This window comes from Heterodontus francisci, chromosome 37 (assembly GCF_036365525.1).
Source record: "Heterodontus francisci isolate sHetFra1 chromosome 37, sHetFra1.hap1, whole genome shotgun sequence".
Classification (NCBI taxonomy): domain Eukaryota; kingdom Metazoa; phylum Chordata; class Chondrichthyes; order Heterodontiformes; family Heterodontidae; genus Heterodontus; species Heterodontus francisci.
In genome coordinates, this window is record NC_090407.1 from 40224591 (window position 1) to 40241885 (window position 17295).

Here is a 17295-nt window from a genome sequence, read left to right on the forward strand (position 1 = left end):
TCCCCAAAGAGCTGACACATCGGAAGATACAGTAATACAGGCGGCACAGTGGCGCAGCGGTTAGCACCGCAGCCTCACAGCTCCAGGGACCTGGGTTCGATTCTGGGTACTGCCTGTGCAGAGTTTGCAAGTTCTCTCTGTGATTGTGTGGGTTTTCGCCGGGTACTCCGGTTTCCTCCCCCCGCCAAAGACTTGCAGGTTGATAGGTAAATTGGCCATTGTAAATTGCCCCTAGTGTAGGTAGGTGGTAGGGAATATGGGATTGCTGTAGGGTTAGTATAAATGGGTGGTTGTTGGTCGGCACAGACTTGCTGGGCCGAAGGGCCTGTTTCAGTGCTGTATCAATAAATAAATAAACCAAGCTGGGACTGGAAAGTTGCTGGGAGCAGAATCTGGGATTCCTGGTGTGGGGCTGGGAAGAAGCTAACTCCGGTTCCTGAAAATCCAGTCCGGAGAGTTGGGAGGCGAAGTGGAGAGGAGGGGGGGGTGGTTGGAAACTGGATCCATTCCTGTAAATCCATGGAGGGCTTTGTGTGGGCTCCGGGAGAGGAGAGAGTGTGAAAGTGAAGCACTGAGGACGGCGCAGGGAAGGAGGCTGGAGGAAGGAAGGCTGAGGGGAGGGAGGAGGGTGGTTTGACTATCCCTCCGGGTAGGGAGGAGTGCAGGAAGAGGCACTTTGGCACCGGGCAGCTCCACTGAAGGACTTTGATTCACTTTCTTCTCCCAGCTTCCAGCGGCCGCTCACCGGGAAAACGTTTGGGTTTGGGCCGGGGGTGGGGGCGAGAAAAAGAGAAGAGAAATGGGCCGGAGAAAAGTTTCGCTCCTCATCCAACTTCTTTTCCTCAGCTTTTCTGTGAGTACAAGTGCTGGCGAGTGTGTTTGTTCTGTTTCTCGGTACATTTTGACCAGTTTACGTGGCGCGGGAGGGCGACTTTCCAAAGAGAGAGAGAGAGAAAACTTCTTCAAAGTTCTGAAGAAGTTTTGCAAACTTTGGAGCCCAGCCGGGTAGAAGAGGTTGCGGGGACACTTTGAGGTTGTACACTTGAGTTTGGTTCAAACACTTGGGGATATTTGTGTAAAATTACTACCAGCTAGTAGCAAAAGCTAATTTTATCCAGCCTGGAATTGTTGCTATGGCTTAAAACCTATTCATAGAGTTTCCTCTAAATCTGTCTGTCCATCTCCTGGCCCATATATATTTCTTATGTTAGAATCCTCGTTTGGAAAGATGATTGCTGTAAAAACATAAAAGCTTGTGAACTGTAGGACACTAAGTAATTAAATTGATGGGGGTAAATTTGATTTGGAAAATGTACTCTGTTGTTGCAGGGTTTACACATTTTCTTGCTCCAGTAGGGCTTAAGACACTCACTGAGCCACAGTACTTTATACTGCTGCTTCTCAGCAGGTTACAGAGAAATCTCACCCTTGCACCCAACTCAACTTCTGCTTTGTCAGCCCGGCTGGGTACATTCTGATCTCCAGCTGCTTGGCTGGTAACTGGGACGCTGTGCACATCACCAAGAGGTAGCTTGTAAGTGGAAAGACAGGCAGAAACTTCAAGCCCTGTTGTGGAATCTTTTCATTCATCTGGTTTAGCTCTTCCAGCTGAGTTGTAATGCCAGGCTTTCATAACTTTTTTTTTTCTGCTCACCCCCTCCACTGCATTGCTGGAGCAAATCCAAGTTAATCCCAGGACCTGTTTTCAGTCACGTCTTGGAAATCGGAATACTGAGGAAGATGGTCTCTGGCAAGTTGCTCTGACAGTCGTGAATTGAAGCTTTGTCAAAATTTGTTTAAAACTTGGGAACATTTCTGGAAATGGTGCGAACCTTGTTCAGTCAGTTCTTGGCACAGTTGCAGCTCTGTTACACTGTCTCTTGATTATACAAGCAATGCTTTAAAAACCCTTAATGGTCATCCAGATAGTGTGACAGCAGTCTACAAGCTCCTGCTTAGTTCTCCTAATAGATCATTTGGTACGTGTGATTAGTCCTGCAGGTTGGGAGGGTAGTGGGTTTGAACCATGCTCCATGTTGAGATAGATGATGTCAGGAGGTGTTGTAAGGCGTCTGTGGTTTCTGTGCCCCTGGGGTAGGGATGGTGGTAGGGGTGGAGTGTGTGGGCAGTGACTATGGATCTCTGCTCCTGAATGCAATCCAGTGCCCCCTGTTGGAATCTCCGTTGGCCAAGATTGGATCTGAGGCTGCTGTCATAGCCCTGTGTTCAAAACACTTGCAGCTGTGGTGGGGGCAGGATACTGACAGCAGTGGATCAGATGGCCATTATCCAGGCCGCACCATTCTCCTCTGCATTGCCTTTGACGAAAAGGAAATTCAGGTGGGGTGTATAATGAGTGTCTGATCTGTTGCCGGTTTCCTGCTCCTGCCAATGTTGGAAATGGCCCTCTTGCTGTATGTTTTCACTTGTCAGAATGGTCACTTTGTCGCACTGCAGGAGTGTGGCTGTTGCAATTGCAGTGGCACTTCAGCATGAATCATTGCCTTTAGGAAATGAGGGGAGGAGGTCAGAGGTTGGGAGGTTATTATACAGGGTATAAGGTAAATCCTTCCAGTCTGACTTCTGACCTTCAATGAGCAATGAAACAGCCCTAGCCAAAGTTGTGAACAAACTGTCGTGCATCATTCTGCCTCTTCTCCCCGCCCCCCCCCCCCAACCTTCCCGTTACAATCCGTATGGCTCACTCTGTTCCCTCTGATCTCCAGCACTGCGGAGCTGCCTGTGCAAGGTGTCACTTCCTATCCTTCACCATCTGAGGGCAGCCGGAGCATCTCCCGATTGTGTAGGGGAAGTAGAAAAGAAGTCACTAATCTCCAGCGGGTCGCCCTCGGGGTCCGTCTTTGACTCCCTCTCCCTCCCTCCCTCAGCTGCACTGCTGCCTCCTGGTGACATCATCCACAGGCACGGGGTCTGATTTGACCCACGTGCTGATGCTCAGCATTACCTCACCGCCACCCCTCTCAACCTCACGATTGCCCCTGTGCTTAAATAATTGTCCAGCAAGAATTTCAGGATGAGCCAAAACATCTTCCAGCTCATCATCAGAAGGACTGAAGCCAGCATTCTCTGCCTCTGCTAGTCTCCTGTCTTGCTACTAATTCCATCCCTTCCTCTGGTCACTCTTGCACTGAACTAGACTGCTCACAATCCTGCTGTCCTTTTTGGCACTGAGCTTTCAAACTCTGCGTTGTCTCAAGACCACTTATTTCCAGCTTTGAAAATTCTTTACCTCAGGAATATTGCATACCTTTGTGCCACCAGAGAGGCAACTGCCTTTTGTTACCCCTGAACTCAACTACTCTAATGTTCTTAGTATCCTGTCATCATCCAACTTCAATGAACTTGAACTTGTCCAACACTCTAACTGCATGTATCCAGACCGACATTAAGTCCCTCTTGCTGATCACACCTGCACTCATTTCTCTTACACTGGCTTGCTGTCCCAATTTAAAATGCTTGTTCTCATCTATAAATCTCTCCATGTCCTTGTCCCCTCCTATCACGAGCATTTCCTCCAGCCAATGATTACACCATTTTTCTGCTGTTGGCTGTCTGTCCATCTGTCCGACCCATCATTGATGTCAGAGCCTTCAACTTCCTTGGTCTTACTCTTTGGAACTCCCTCCTTAAACTTCTCTATTTAAAAAGAAACTCCTGTAAACCCATCCCTGCCGGAGACTTTGATCACTGCTCCTAAGCTCATTCCTCCTGCCCTGGCATCCCTTTTGTATTACAACAGTTTGTGAAGTGCCTTGTATTAAAGATAGTACGTAAATGCCAGCTGTTGTCATTGTCTTAGTCCCACAGTAAAACATGCAACCTTGTCATAAGTCCCAACAACATAAATTTTATTGACTAGTTTTCTGGCATGTACACTTGGCTATCTTGTGGACACTTGGCTATCTTGTGGATCTGAGCCACCTTCTGTCTCCATCTCCTCAGTGAGTTCTCGGGGGAAACGGTGGAGTAGTGGTAATGTCACTAAACTAGTCGTCTGGAGGCCCAGGCTAATGCCCTGGGGACTCTGGCTCAAATCCCACCATGGCAGGTGGTGGAATTTAAATTTGATTAATGAATGAAAAAAGCTGGAATTGAAAGCTAGACTCAGTAATTGATTGTCATAAAAACCAATGTGGTTCACGAATGTCCTTTCGGGAAGGAAATCTGCCATCCTTACCTGGTCTGGCCTACATGTGATCCAGACCCACAGCAATGTGGTTGTCTCTTAACTGCCCTTTGAAATGGCCCAGCAAGCCACTCCGTTGTCAAGGGCGATTAGGGACGGGCGACAAATGCTGACCTTGCCCACATCCCATGAAGGAATTGGGAAAAAAAGACAACAGAAACAACAACTTGCTTTTGTCTATCACGTTTAATGACCCAAGGTGCTTCACAGGAACGTAATCAAACAAAATTGGCACCTAAGCATGTAAGAAGATAGCAGGATAGGTGACCAAAAGCTTGGTTAAAATTGTAAATTTCATGGAGTGTCTTAAAGGAGGAGAGATGTGGAGAAGTTTAGGGAAGGAATTTTCGAGCTTGGGTCCCAGGCAGCTGAAGGCATGGCAACCAACGGTGGAGTGATTAAAATCCAGGAAGCCCAAGAGGCCAAAATTGGAGGAGAGAAGAGATCTCGGAGGGTTGGAGGAAGTTACAGAGATTGGGAGGGATGAGGCCTTGGAGGGGTTTTGAAAACACGGATGAGAATTTTAAAATTGAGGCTTTGTTCAACTATGAGCCAGTGTATCTCAGCGAGCACAGGGGTGAAGGGTGACCGGGACTTGGTGAGAGCGAGGGTAATACTGGTTAGATATCTGTAAGAATGGCCTCTCACTGAGATGGGGAAGGGAATGGCTTGATGGATAGTCATGATGACTGACATTGTCGGCCTTTTGATTGCAATCCAAAGTCACACTGTCCTGAGTTGAGATTATATGGTAATGAAAGACAGAGAGTACTTAAAAACACCACGAAAGGCATGCAAATTAGATTACAAAATAACTGTGGCTAGTGTGCATGTTAATTCAGTTCAAGCATCACAGGAATGCAATTATCTTTAACTTACATCATGGGCAATGTGTTGTTCCTTTCAGAAACCAAGTGCCTGAGGTGCTTGCCTGGTTTAATCGTACTGCCTTGTCTGGTGTTGTGCTTTGCAGAATGCGCACGCTCGGCATTTGACTCTTGGTCTGTATTGTGTCAACTGATCTCTGCTGAGCTGGCCTGTGCCCTGGGTTAGGGGGAGGGGGTGGGGAAGCGGCCATGGGAGAAGGGGGCAAGAAGTGCGGTGGCGGTTGATCCTACTGAAAGGGTGCGCACAGGGACGTAAAGGGAGGACAGGATTATTATATACCCTTTGTAAACTAAATGCCTCACTGTGGCTCGCACTTGACTGGTTCCTTGTGTGAGGTACTGAAGAGCTGTTGGCCGTCGCGTAGAACCCCAGCATACCCGTCTTCAGAAGAGGAAAGGGCAAAACTGGCAGTGGCAGATGTTAATCCACCCAAGTCTTAGCAAGCATCTACCCAGGCCTTTGACCCTATACAACAGCAAGTTCTTTTGAGTAACTGTAATGGAATCTTCTTTCCATAGATGCAGCAATTTTAGGCAAATTTTCCTGTACAAAGCTCCTCTTACAATTGTGAGTTAGTTAGTGCCTTAAAAAGCCTCAAGTCTTTATAGACATGTTGGGAACTGGAGGAGGCTATTCATTCCTCAATCCTGTTGTGCCATTCAGCTAAATCATTGAAATTAAATGCAGACATCTGACTGGCCAGTATGTTTGCCTATGACAGGGGCGTAATTTTTAATTTTGGAGATTTGGGCCATCTCCAGATAGCTTTTTTCCATCTCAATCATAAAGTCCGCTTGCATGGCAAGCCCTCGCTCTGACTGAACTGGCGTGGGACCATACTTGCATGTTGTCTGGGTTAAGAGAGTCCAAGGTGGTCAATAAAGGCAGTTACCAGTGAGGTACACACTGAGGATAGTATGGGATACACCTGATCTCTCCTTTAAAACCAGAGGAGAACAACACGTGTGATTCAGGCTGAAAATTAGCTCGTTTTTATTGAAGAGACAGAAAAGTACAGCAGCAGAAGAATGGAGTTTGGCCAGTTATCCAAAGCTGTTAAATTCTCTCAATGTCAGGTCACATCTCCACACAAAAAGTATTTAATTTTGGAAAGACAACGCATTGTGTCTCTCTTTGACTCCAATCGAAACAGAATTAAGAGTGAAAAGGGAACCAGCCTACACACTGAACTATTTTTTCTAGATGGAGAAACAAAAGTTTTTAGATGCTTATCTTGGTGAACTGATGCCAGTTGTGGTGTAGCCAGGGCCCTGAGCATTGTGTACTAAGGTTGGGCAGGGATTAGTGCTGGGGAAAGTTGGTGCGTTTGGCAGCTGGATCTGAGTGGACTGCGACCAGGCACAGTCGGCACAAAAGGATTGCTCTGTGACCTGTAAAATGATTCTGTGCACAGTCGCCTTAATAAAACCATGCTTGAATGTTTTTTGGCACGAGTTTTATTTTGCTCACGTTTCGCAAAAAGGCAGTGAAACCTTCACGATTTGTCTATAACGGTGTCACTGGGTCACTGTTGCCCTCCAGCAAGGGGGTTGAATCAGAGAGGGCCTGGGTGCTGGTTGCCTGTCTGCAGTTGGTATGTCGCTTAGCTGGGCTTTTACTGAGGGAGGGGAAGATAGTGATTTCATCGCAACCTTAACATCCACATTGTTCAAGCTGTTGGAGGGAGTTAAGAGATGAGATTATTAGTGGTGGATAAACATCATTATTATTACTATTGCCATTGGCGATCATCAATCCACTGCTGGGAAGATGAGAAACAACAATTCAAATATTTCTAATAAGGGTAAAATATTCACACTTCGAATCGCCTGCCAACACCTGGCTGGAAACATGGCCTCTCGCAGGAGGTTCCTGTGGGACTGTACACAGCATCAGCTGCTGCTCTTAAGACTGTGGGAGAAATATACAGGGGGAAATGTTGTATTTACAGTGCTTAAGCTGTTGGTTTGCCAAAAGAGACCTTTCTTTGCACTGTCTTGCATTTAGTTGGGAATGGAAGCAATGGCCTATAGAATCATAGGGTACTGAAGGAGGCCATTCAGCCCATTGCGTGTGCTTCCACCACCCTTTCAGGGACTGTATTCCAGATCGTAGCAGCTGACTGCCTAAAAACGTTCTCATCTCTCCCTTCCCACCACCCTGATTCTCTTGAGATAGCAGATATCTTTAAATGTTTTATTGTCTCCAGAAATAAAATGCTTGTAATTTTTGTTTTATCTCTTATAACTGAAGGTAAATAGTGGAAGCTAATTATAGCATGGCCTTTGTGAATGATTGATTTTAAATAATACTATTATATGCTTCGGATTTGATTTTGCCCCAGATTTGTGTTTTGGCTAATTGTTCCTTGGTTCTAACGATGTCTTTTTTTTCCTGCAATTTTTTTTTTACAGTGTTTCCCCGTTTGATTAGACCAAAACTTTCATAAATAACACTAGCCAGCTGCAGTCTTTAATTCCCTCCCTGTTTGAGCAGCTCAGCTCCCCGCCCACAGAGTGCGTACGTTTCACTCTTCTATTTTCATGCCTTTGAGTGTTAAAACAATTCCGCATTTTACTCTGTGTCAACGATCCGTCAGCCTCTGGCATTGCGAGGGTTAAAGCAGCTTTGCCCTTGGCTCCAGCGTACAAACCCAGACCGTGTGTCCCCAGGCATTCCGCAGCCCTGAGATCAGAGGAAGGATAGGGCTTGCCTGAAAGGAAAGCTGTAATGCCTAAAAGGAACACGATAGGGAAGGACTTGGGAAGCTGAATTCAAGGATTCTGTCACTTGGCCAGGCGTGCTCAGACTTTAATTTAAACCTGTGTGCCAGAGAATATTATCTGGGGCTGTGCAGCACACTTTCAGACACCAGGATAAGTGGCTACTCTGCCCCGGAGCTATAATAAAGTTGGACTGTATGGAAGATCTCTTTACTTTTAATTAAATTAATGGAGAGTTGATTGAACAACAGTCATGTAATTTTGGATTCAAATTGAAGTTGAACAAAATGACAATTTGATGCTAAGATTTAGAGAGAGGATGAACCAGTGTGTGGCACAGAATACTCCCAGTGAGCTGTCACACTATTAACATCCTGGGGGTTACCATTGACCAGAAGCTGAACTGGAGTAGCCATATAAATGCTGTGGTTACAAGAGCAGGTCAGAGGCTGGGAATTCTGTGGCGTGTAACTCACCTCCTGACTCCCCAAAGCCTGTCCACCATTTTCAAGGCACAAGCCCCTTGCGCTGGATGATTGCAGCTCCAACAATGCAAGAAGCTCAACACCATCCAGGTCAAAGCAGCTCACTTGATTGGCACCCCATCCACCACCTTCAACATTCACTCCCTCCACCACCGACGCACAGTGGCAGCAGTGTGTAGCATCTGCAAGATGCACTGCAGCAACTCACCAAGGCTCCTTTGACAGCACCTTCCAAACCTGCGACCTCAACCACCTAGAAGGACAAGGGCAGCGGATGCACAGGAACACCACCATCTGCAAGTTCCCCTCCAAGCCGCACACCATCTTGACTTGGAACTATATCACCGTTCCTTCACTGTTGTTGAGTCAAAATTCTGGAACTCCTTTGCAAACAGCACTGTTGGTGTACGTACACCACATGGACTAGACCACATGGATTAGGGATGGGCAATAAATTCTGGCCTAGCCAGCAACACTCACATCCTGTGAAAGAATAAAAAAAACTGGTGTGTTTGGGTGTTGGGTTCCTGTCCTGGATGCTGTATAAGGATGAGGCACTTAGTGTTTCTGAAAGGGGAGAGTGTACTGTTCAGGACTGTCCTTGTAAACAATGTAGGTAGGACCAATAACCTCCTTGTGTCAATTTAGCCATCTTGTAAATTCACCTGAAGGGATAGACAAGGGTCTCAGCTCAATGTCTGATCTACGAGGGACAGCTCCAGCACTATTGGCACCTCCAAACCCCAGCACTGTAGCACTCCCTCGGCATTGCAGCAACCTCCAAACCTCAGCACTGTCGCACTCCCTCGGCAATGCAGTAACCTCCAAACCCCAGCACTGTCGCACTCCCTCAGCACTGCAGCAACCTCCAAACCCCAGCACTGTCGCACTCCCTCAGCACTGCAGCAACCTCCAAACCCCAGCACTGTCGCACTCCCTCGGCACTGCAGCAACCTCCAAACCCCAGCACTGTCGCACTCCCTCGGCAATGCAGCAACCTCCAAACTCCAGCGCTGTAGCACTCCCTCGGCACTGCAGCAACCTCCAAACCCCAGCACTGTCGCACTCCCTCGGCAATGCAGCAACCTCCAAACTCCAGCACTGTCGCACTCCCTCAGCACTGCAGCAACCTCCAAACCCCAGCACTGTCGCACTCCCTCGGCAATGCAGGAACCTCCAAACCCCAGCACTGTAGCACTCCCTCGGCAATGCAGTAACCTCCAAACCCCAGCACTGTCGCACTCCCTCGGCAATGCAGCAACCTCCAAACCCCAGCACTGTCGCACTCCCTCGGCAATGCAGTAACCTCCAAACCTCAGCGCTGTAGCACTCCCTCGGCACTGCAGCAACCTCCAAACCCCAGCACTGTCGCACTCCCTCGGCAATGCATCAACCTCCAAACTCCAGCACTGTCGCACTCCCTCGGCAATGCAGTAACCTCCAAACCCCAGCACTGTAGCACTCCCTCGGCAATGCAGTAACCTCCAAACCCCAGCACTGTCGCACTCCCTCGGCAATGCAGTAACCTCCAAACCTCAGCACTGTCGCACTCCCTCGGCATTGCAGCAACCTCCAAACCCCAGCACTGTCGCACTCACTCGGCACTGCAGCAACCTCCAAACCCCAGCACTGTCGCACTCCCTTGGCAATGCAGTGACCTCCAAACCCCAGCACTGTCGCACTCCCTCTGCAATGCAGTAACCTCCAAACCTCAGCACTGTCGCACTCCCTCGGCAATGTAGTGACCTCCAAACCCCAGCACTGTCGCACTCCCTCGGCAATGCAGTAACCTGCAAACCCCAGCTCTGTCGCACTCCCTTGGCAATGCAGTAACCTCCAAACCTCAGCACTGTCGCACTCCCTCGGCATTGCAGCAACCTCCAAACCTCAGCACTGTCGCACTCCCTCGGCATTGCAGCAACCTCCAAACCTCAGCACTGTCGCACTCCCTCGGCACTGCAGCAACCTCCAAACCCCAGCACTGTCGCACTCCCTCGGCACTGCAGCAACTTCCAAACCTCAGCACTGTCGCACTCCCTCGGCAATGCAGTAACCTCCAAACCCCAGCACTGTCGCACTCCCTCGGCAATGCAGTAACCTCCAAACCCCAGCACTGTCGCACTCCCTCAGCACTGCAGCAACCTCTAAACCCCAGCACTGTCGCACTCCCTCAGCACTGCAGCAACCTCCAAACCCCAGCGCTGTAGCACTCCCTCGGCACTGCAGCAACCTCCAAACCCCAGCACTGTCGCACTCCCTCGGCAATGCAGCAACCTCCAAACTCCAGCACTGTCGCACTCCCTCAGCACTGCAGCAACCTCCAAACCCCAGCACTGTCGCACTCCCTCGGCAATGCAGTAACCTCCAAACCTCAGCGCTGTAGCACTCCCTCGGCAATGCAGTAACCTCCAAACCTCAGCACTGTCGCACTCCCTCGGCACTGCAGCAACCTCCAAACCCCAGCACTGTCGCACTCCCTCGGCAATGTAGCAACCTCCAAACCCCAGCACTGTCGCACTCCCTCAGCACTGCAGCAACCTCCAAACCCCAGCACTGTCGCACTCCCTCGGCACTGCAGCAACTTCTAAACCCCAGCAGTGCCGCACTCCCTCGGCACTGCAGCAACTTCTAAACCCCAGCACTGTCTCACTCCCTCGGCCCTGCAGCAACTTCTAAACCCCAGCACTGTCGCACTCCCTCGGCACTGCAGCAACCTCCAAACCCCAGCACTGTCGCACTCCCTTGGCAATGTAGCAACTTCCAAACCCCAGCACTGTCGCACTCCCTCAGCACTGCAGCAACCTCCAAACCCCAGCACTGTCGCACTCCCTCGGCACTGCAGCAACCTCCAAACCCCAGCACTGTCGCACTCCCTTGGCAATGTAGCAGCCTCCAAACCCCAGCACTGTCGCACTCCCTCAGCACTGCAGCAACCTCCAAACCCCAGCACTGTCGCACTCCCTCGACACTGCAGCAACTTCTAAACCCCAGCACTGTCGCACTCCCTCGGCAATGCAGTAACCTCCAAACCCCAGCACTTTCGCACTCCCTTGGCAATGCAGTAACCTCCAAACCTCAGCACTGTCGCACTCCCTCGGCAATGCAGTAACCTCCAAACCCCAGCACTTTCGCACTCCCTTGGCAATGCAGTAACCTCCAAACCTCAGCACTGTCGCACTCCCTCGGCACTGCAGCAACCTCCAAACCCCAGCACTGTCGCACTCCCTTGGCAATGCAGTAACCTCCAAACCTCAGCGCTGTAGCACTCCCTCGGCAATGCAGTAACCTCCAAACCTCAGCACTGTCGCACTCCCTTGGCAATGCAGTAACCTCCAAACCTCAGCGCTGTAGCACTCCCTCGGCGCTGCAGTAACCTCCAAACCTCAGCGCTGTAGCACTCCCTCGGCACTGCAGCAACCTCCAAACTCCAGCACTGTCGCACTCCCTCGGCACTGCAGCAACCTCCAAACCTCAGCGCTGTAGCGCAACCTCCAAACCCCAGCACTGTCGCACTCCCTCGGCACTGCAGCAACCTCCAAACCCCAGCACTGTCGCACTCCTGCGGCACTGCAGCAACCTCCAAACCCCAGCACTGTCGCACTCCCTCGGCACTGCAGCAACCTCCAAACCCCAGCACTGTCGCACTCCTGCGGCACTGCAGCAACCTCCAAACCCCAGCACTGTCGCACTCCCTCGGCACTGCAGCAACCTCCAAACCCCAGCACTGTCGCACTCCCTCGGCACTGCAGCAACCTCCAAACTCCAGCATTGTCGCACTCCTGCGGCACTGCAGCAACCTCCAAACTCCAGCACTGTCGGAAAGTGTTAGCCTAAAGTATTGCTTTTGAGTCATGGCTGCAGCCCACTAACCTTTGACAATGAGATGAGAGTGCTGCCAATTGAGACAAGCTGCCACTTGTATTGAGTAGGCCTGGCTCTGAGCATTGTATGATACGGAGATAGCTGAGCAAGGAGGGAGCATGTGTTTAAAAGAAGAAGGATTACTTTTTTAAAAAACTTGTGTTAAACCTCCTGAGGGCTGTAACAGCATGTCCACTTCACAGCAAGAACTTCAATCCACACTTGTACACTAGCTTACTGTGAGAGTTCTGAAGAAACGTTTGGAAACTATTAACATAAACTTAATAAAAGCAAAATACTGCGGATGCTGGAAATCTGAAACAAAAACAAGAAATGCTGGAATCACTCAGCAGGTCTGGCAGCATCTGTGGAAAGAGAAGCAGAGTTAACGTTTTGGGTCAGTGACCCTTCTTCGGAACTCTTTTTGATAAAGTTTTCTAGTTCGGGGCGGGAGCAGGAAACGGCACCGATACAGTCATCAATGTACCGGAAGAAGAGTTGGGGGAGGGGGCCTGAGTAGGACTGGAACAAAGAATGCTTGACATATCAAAAGTTTATCAAAACTTTGTTCCAGTCCTACTCAGGCCCCCTCCCCCAACTCTTTTTCCGGTACATTGATGACTGTATCGGTGCCGTTTCCTGCTCCCGCCCCGAACTAGAAAACTTTATCAAAATGGGATATGTCGAGCATTCTTTGTTCCAGTCCTACTCAGGCCCCCTCCCCCAACTCTTTTTCCGGTACATTGATGACTGTATCGGTGCCGTTTCCTGCTCCCGCCCCGAACTAGAAAACAACATAAACTTAATCGGTCTGGCAGCATCTGTGGAAAGAGAAGCAGAGCTAACGTTTCGGGTCAGTGACCCTTCTTCGCAACTGACAAATTTGTCAGTTCCGATGAAGGGTCACTGACCCGAAACGTTAACTCTGCTTCTCTTTCCACAGATGCTGCCAGACCTGCTGAGTGATTCCAGCATTTCTTGTTTTTATTTCAGATTTCCAGCATCCGCAGTATTTTGCTTTTATTAACATAAACTTAATGTTGGACGTGCAAAGAAACCTAATTTTTAGTTTTTTATGCTAATCAAAATACCTGCTTTTAAAAAAAAAAGACCAAGGTTTCTCCGGGTAACATTATGCCCTTTGCTGTGGAAAACTGTCTTTCAGCGCACGCAAACTGTTCACAGGAATATTTTCCAATCGGATCTACCTATTGACGGCGGAATCTCTGACCCTAAGCATGGCTTTAAATCAAGTGAAGGAGTGCGATTCATTAACCGTGGAAAATGAGAGCAGATGTGCTGGAAAGCACTAAACTAAGTGGGGGAGTTCTCTGAAATTTGAATTTGCTGAAAGATTTGGGTGATTAACAATGATAATTGTAGCTATTATAGGGTAAGCCATGCCTGGGCAAGGTATCATTAGGTTTCATTGTGCCACAGATCCTATTTACATAGGCATGTATGTTTGACATGACTGTTCCATGTAGCAATAAGTTCCTCATTCTCACCAATTTCTGTGTAAAGAAATTCCTCCCAAATTCTTTATTTGATCTGTTCATGGCTATCATATTTATTGCCACTTGTTCTCGACTCTCCTGTAAGTTTTGGATCTTGAGTATGAACAGGGGTTACTGTTCACCTGTTGCACTGTGCTTAGCTTTCCCAATCATTAGATAATCCTCCTCTCCTGCGCTGACTGCGAATTCATTGCACAGTGTGAACACCTGTCTGCTTTGGGCCAAACCAGCTGCATTTCTGATCTCCGAGTGAGTGTGCGTCGAGAATGGCAGCAGTACAGATGATGGCTTATATTTCTTTATTGCACGCGAAATGAAGGTTTTCTCGGCTGCAGAACAATCATTTCCATGCAGTTTATTTGATTGGATAATGACAGTGTGGTTTTGTTACTTATTGTGTTGCGAGATGCAGCTTGAGGCCTGAACTGTTGCAATATGAGTCAGGGCTCCATTGTCTGCTGGCATAGTGAGGATTTCCTTGATCTTATAAGGAGGGCAGAGTAGAGGAGGAAAGCTCCCTTCACAGGGTCTAGTCAGAATTTAGGAACACTTTTAAATCTTGTACCTTAAACCTGTGTTTTTTGTTGAAGCCATTTAAGTGTGTGATGGCATAGCAGGGGTGACTTATACAGAGTGTTCAAAATTGGGATGTGACTGTTAGCGAGGTGCAGTCTGTAAATTGGAATTAATGGGAAAAGAATGAACTTGCATTTCTATAGCGCCTTTCATTTCCTCAGGACATCTCTCTCTGAGTTTCACTGTGTGGTGACTGTTGTAATATGGGGCAATACAGCAGCCAATTTGCACACAACAAGCTCCCATAAACAGCGATGAGGTAATGGACCAGATAAACTGCTTTTGCGATGTTGGTTGAGGGATAAACATTGGCCAGGACACCGGGGAGAACTCCCTTGCTCGTCAAATAGTGCCGTGGGATCTTTTACATCCACCTGAGAGGGCAGACAGGCCTCAGTTTAATGTGTCCTCCAAAAAGCACTCCCTCAGTACTGCACTGGAGTGTCAGCCTGGATTATGTGCTCAAGTCTCTGGAGTGGCACTTAAACCCATGACATTCTAACTCAGGCTACCGCTGAGCTCGTCCTGGTATATTTAGGATTTTAGGAGGGGCACTTGATAGCAGGAAGGGGTCACACTCGTTCTTGTTGCTGCCTTGACTGAAGTCAGCAGAGAGCACTGTTAGATGCTGGCACTTCTCTGGTGTGTGCGCCTCAGTGTGTTTACTTGCTGAGCGAGTTTCCCGCAAGGTTATTTTAAACTTGAAAACCGGGGAAAGGAGGATCTAAAGGATGTAATGATTCGAAGATAACTGGAGGAATGTGGGTTATAAATTGACTTGGCCTGGCTACAGATTGAGAGGACATTTTATATTGGACAGTTGGTTGTGTCGAGATAAGATGGGCCATCACAGCATTGCAAAGAAATTGACATGAGCATTTGGGATGGAGAGTCTTTTTCCAAGTGTTTTAATTGTATTCAAGTACAAAGAACATGGTGTAGGGATGGGGATGGTGTGGGGCAAAGCTGGTTTTCATGTTGACCCGCAGATTTGTATAAGGAGAGACAGAAATTATGATGTCAAAGAATTCAAAAACAGAACGTATAATGATCGACACCCAGTACATGAAACCATTGGGAATAAGAGACAGTGGTTTATAAAAACCAATATCAAAACATAAAAAAAAACCAAGAGTCATTTCATAGCGCCACAGATATAAAAATGGGAATTCCATCATTATATCTGCATGGTTGTGAAATGGCTGTGATACATTTTGGAACAAAACCTTATAAATTAAGTCTGGGATTGAATCTCGGGAGCAACAACTTAATTTTGAGAAAATAACTTACGGAGAGAATTGACTGCCGTGGGATTGGAAGAAACTGCAGGTTTGGAGACAGTATGTGCGGCTGAAACGGGCTTGTCAATCTTGGCTGTGGCTCAGTGGTGGCAATCTCACCACTTGAGTCAGACTCCAGAGACTTGAGCACACCATCTAGATTGACCAATTAGTGCAGTACTGAAGGAATGCTATGTTGTCTTTCAGATGAGACGTTAAGCGAAGGCCTGTCTTCCCCTCCCCCTCCCCCCCCCCCCCCCCCCCCCACCCCGATCAGGTGGATGTGAAAGCACTATTCGAAGAGGAGCAGGGGAATTCTCCCCAGTATCCTGCCCAATATATAACCCTCAATCAAGACTTACAACATTATTTGATCATTTATTTTGTTGCAGTGCATTAATTGGCTGCGGTGTTTGCTATATTGCAACAGTGACGACACTAGAAGATTATTTTATTGGCTGTGAAGTGCTTTGGGATATTTTGAGGTTGTGAAAGGCGCTATAGAAATGCTAGTCTTTTTGTTTTCTTTTTAGCGTGATATTCAGTCACTGTGGGTTGAATAATGTTTGCAGGAACATGCTGCAAGCCTGGGTTTCCTAGCTTTTCATCTCCTGAGGGTCTTCACATAACCATTTATTCCCCAGCTGAGAAAGGAGACAGGCTGTCGGGCATGGGCTGCGTCGGAGCAGTTTACTAGAACATGTGCGGACACAGGAGAGTTAACTGGCCCTATTTTTTGGAAAGATTTGTTCTAGGTAAATATTTATGTATAATCTATTCTCAATGGAGAGGACGGGAACTTTATCTCCTCTCAGTACCTACCTTTCAGTCGCCTCTGTGGTGGAGGATGGGGGAGATCCAAGGTTCAAGTTACAAGGTCTGATGCTGCCCTCAAACATAATTCAGACACACAACACAACAGCGAGTCTCAGCGGCGATATAATATCTGCTATGGTAAAATCATTGACAGCACAATGTTAATAAATCATTAAAAACCTGCTGCAACTATGCTCCGGGTTTCACAGTATTCTGTGCCCGATGCAGAAGACCGCTGTTGCTGGGTTTACACAACAGCTGGCCCTCCTTCACTTGGGAGCCAGATTGATCCTTGACCCTGAATTTACACATTAACTTACTGAGGTCAGTGTGATGAAACCTGCTTTGCAGCAATGCTGTGATTGCAGTGTGAATATGCTGCGATTCGTTTGTAAGTGTCGGGTGATGCATTTCAATAAAAATGAACTACTAATTGTACTCGGGGTGAAAGTGGGCTTGGTGCTGTCATTAGAGCAGAGGGATTTGGGAGGACAGGTTCACAAGACTGTAAAGGCAGCACTTCAGGTTGTTATGGCTGTTTTCTTTTTTAAAAAAGCTAATTGGCATCTAGGATTTATCACAAGGTATAGAATACAGAAGCCAAGAGGTAATGATGTACCGATATAAAAGCTTAAGACCTCAGTTGGAGTACTGTGTGCAGTATTGGGCTTCACCCTATTGGAAGGATATTGAGACTTCAGAGAGGATACAATACGGGTCCACTAGAATGCTGCCCGGCATGACAAATTGTGTCTCTTTTTTCATCAGTTCAACGCACATTATCAGGCAATATGTTAAAATTGTTTAAAAATATGAAAGGATGGGACAGGGTGGGTAGAAGCAGACTGTAGTAGATTGAATCATCTATGGTCCCTCTATCTAAACCAATGTAAGGGATTTAGTACAGAGGGCAAGAGAGACTTCACAGAGAGAGGGGAGGCC

The 17295-nt window shown here is 48.0% G+C and overlaps 1 protein-coding gene across 6 annotated transcripts in view; it reads left to right on the forward strand.

Annotated features, from left to right (window-relative positions):
* The first annotated feature begins 534 nt into the window (after nucleotides 1-534).
* hspg2 (heparan sulfate proteoglycan 2) overlaps nucleotides 535-17295 on the forward strand; it is a 528081-nt gene continuing 511320 nt past the window's right edge. For all 6 annotated transcript variants that reach the window (XM_068017554.1, XM_068017556.1, XM_068017557.1 and 3 more), the window contains exon 1: nucleotides 535-853. In XM_068017554.1, coding sequence (XP_067873655.1) covers nucleotides 800-853 — 54 coding nt within the window. In that variant the 5' untranslated portion in view covers nucleotides 535-799. The remainder of the gene's footprint in view (nucleotides 854-17295) is intronic.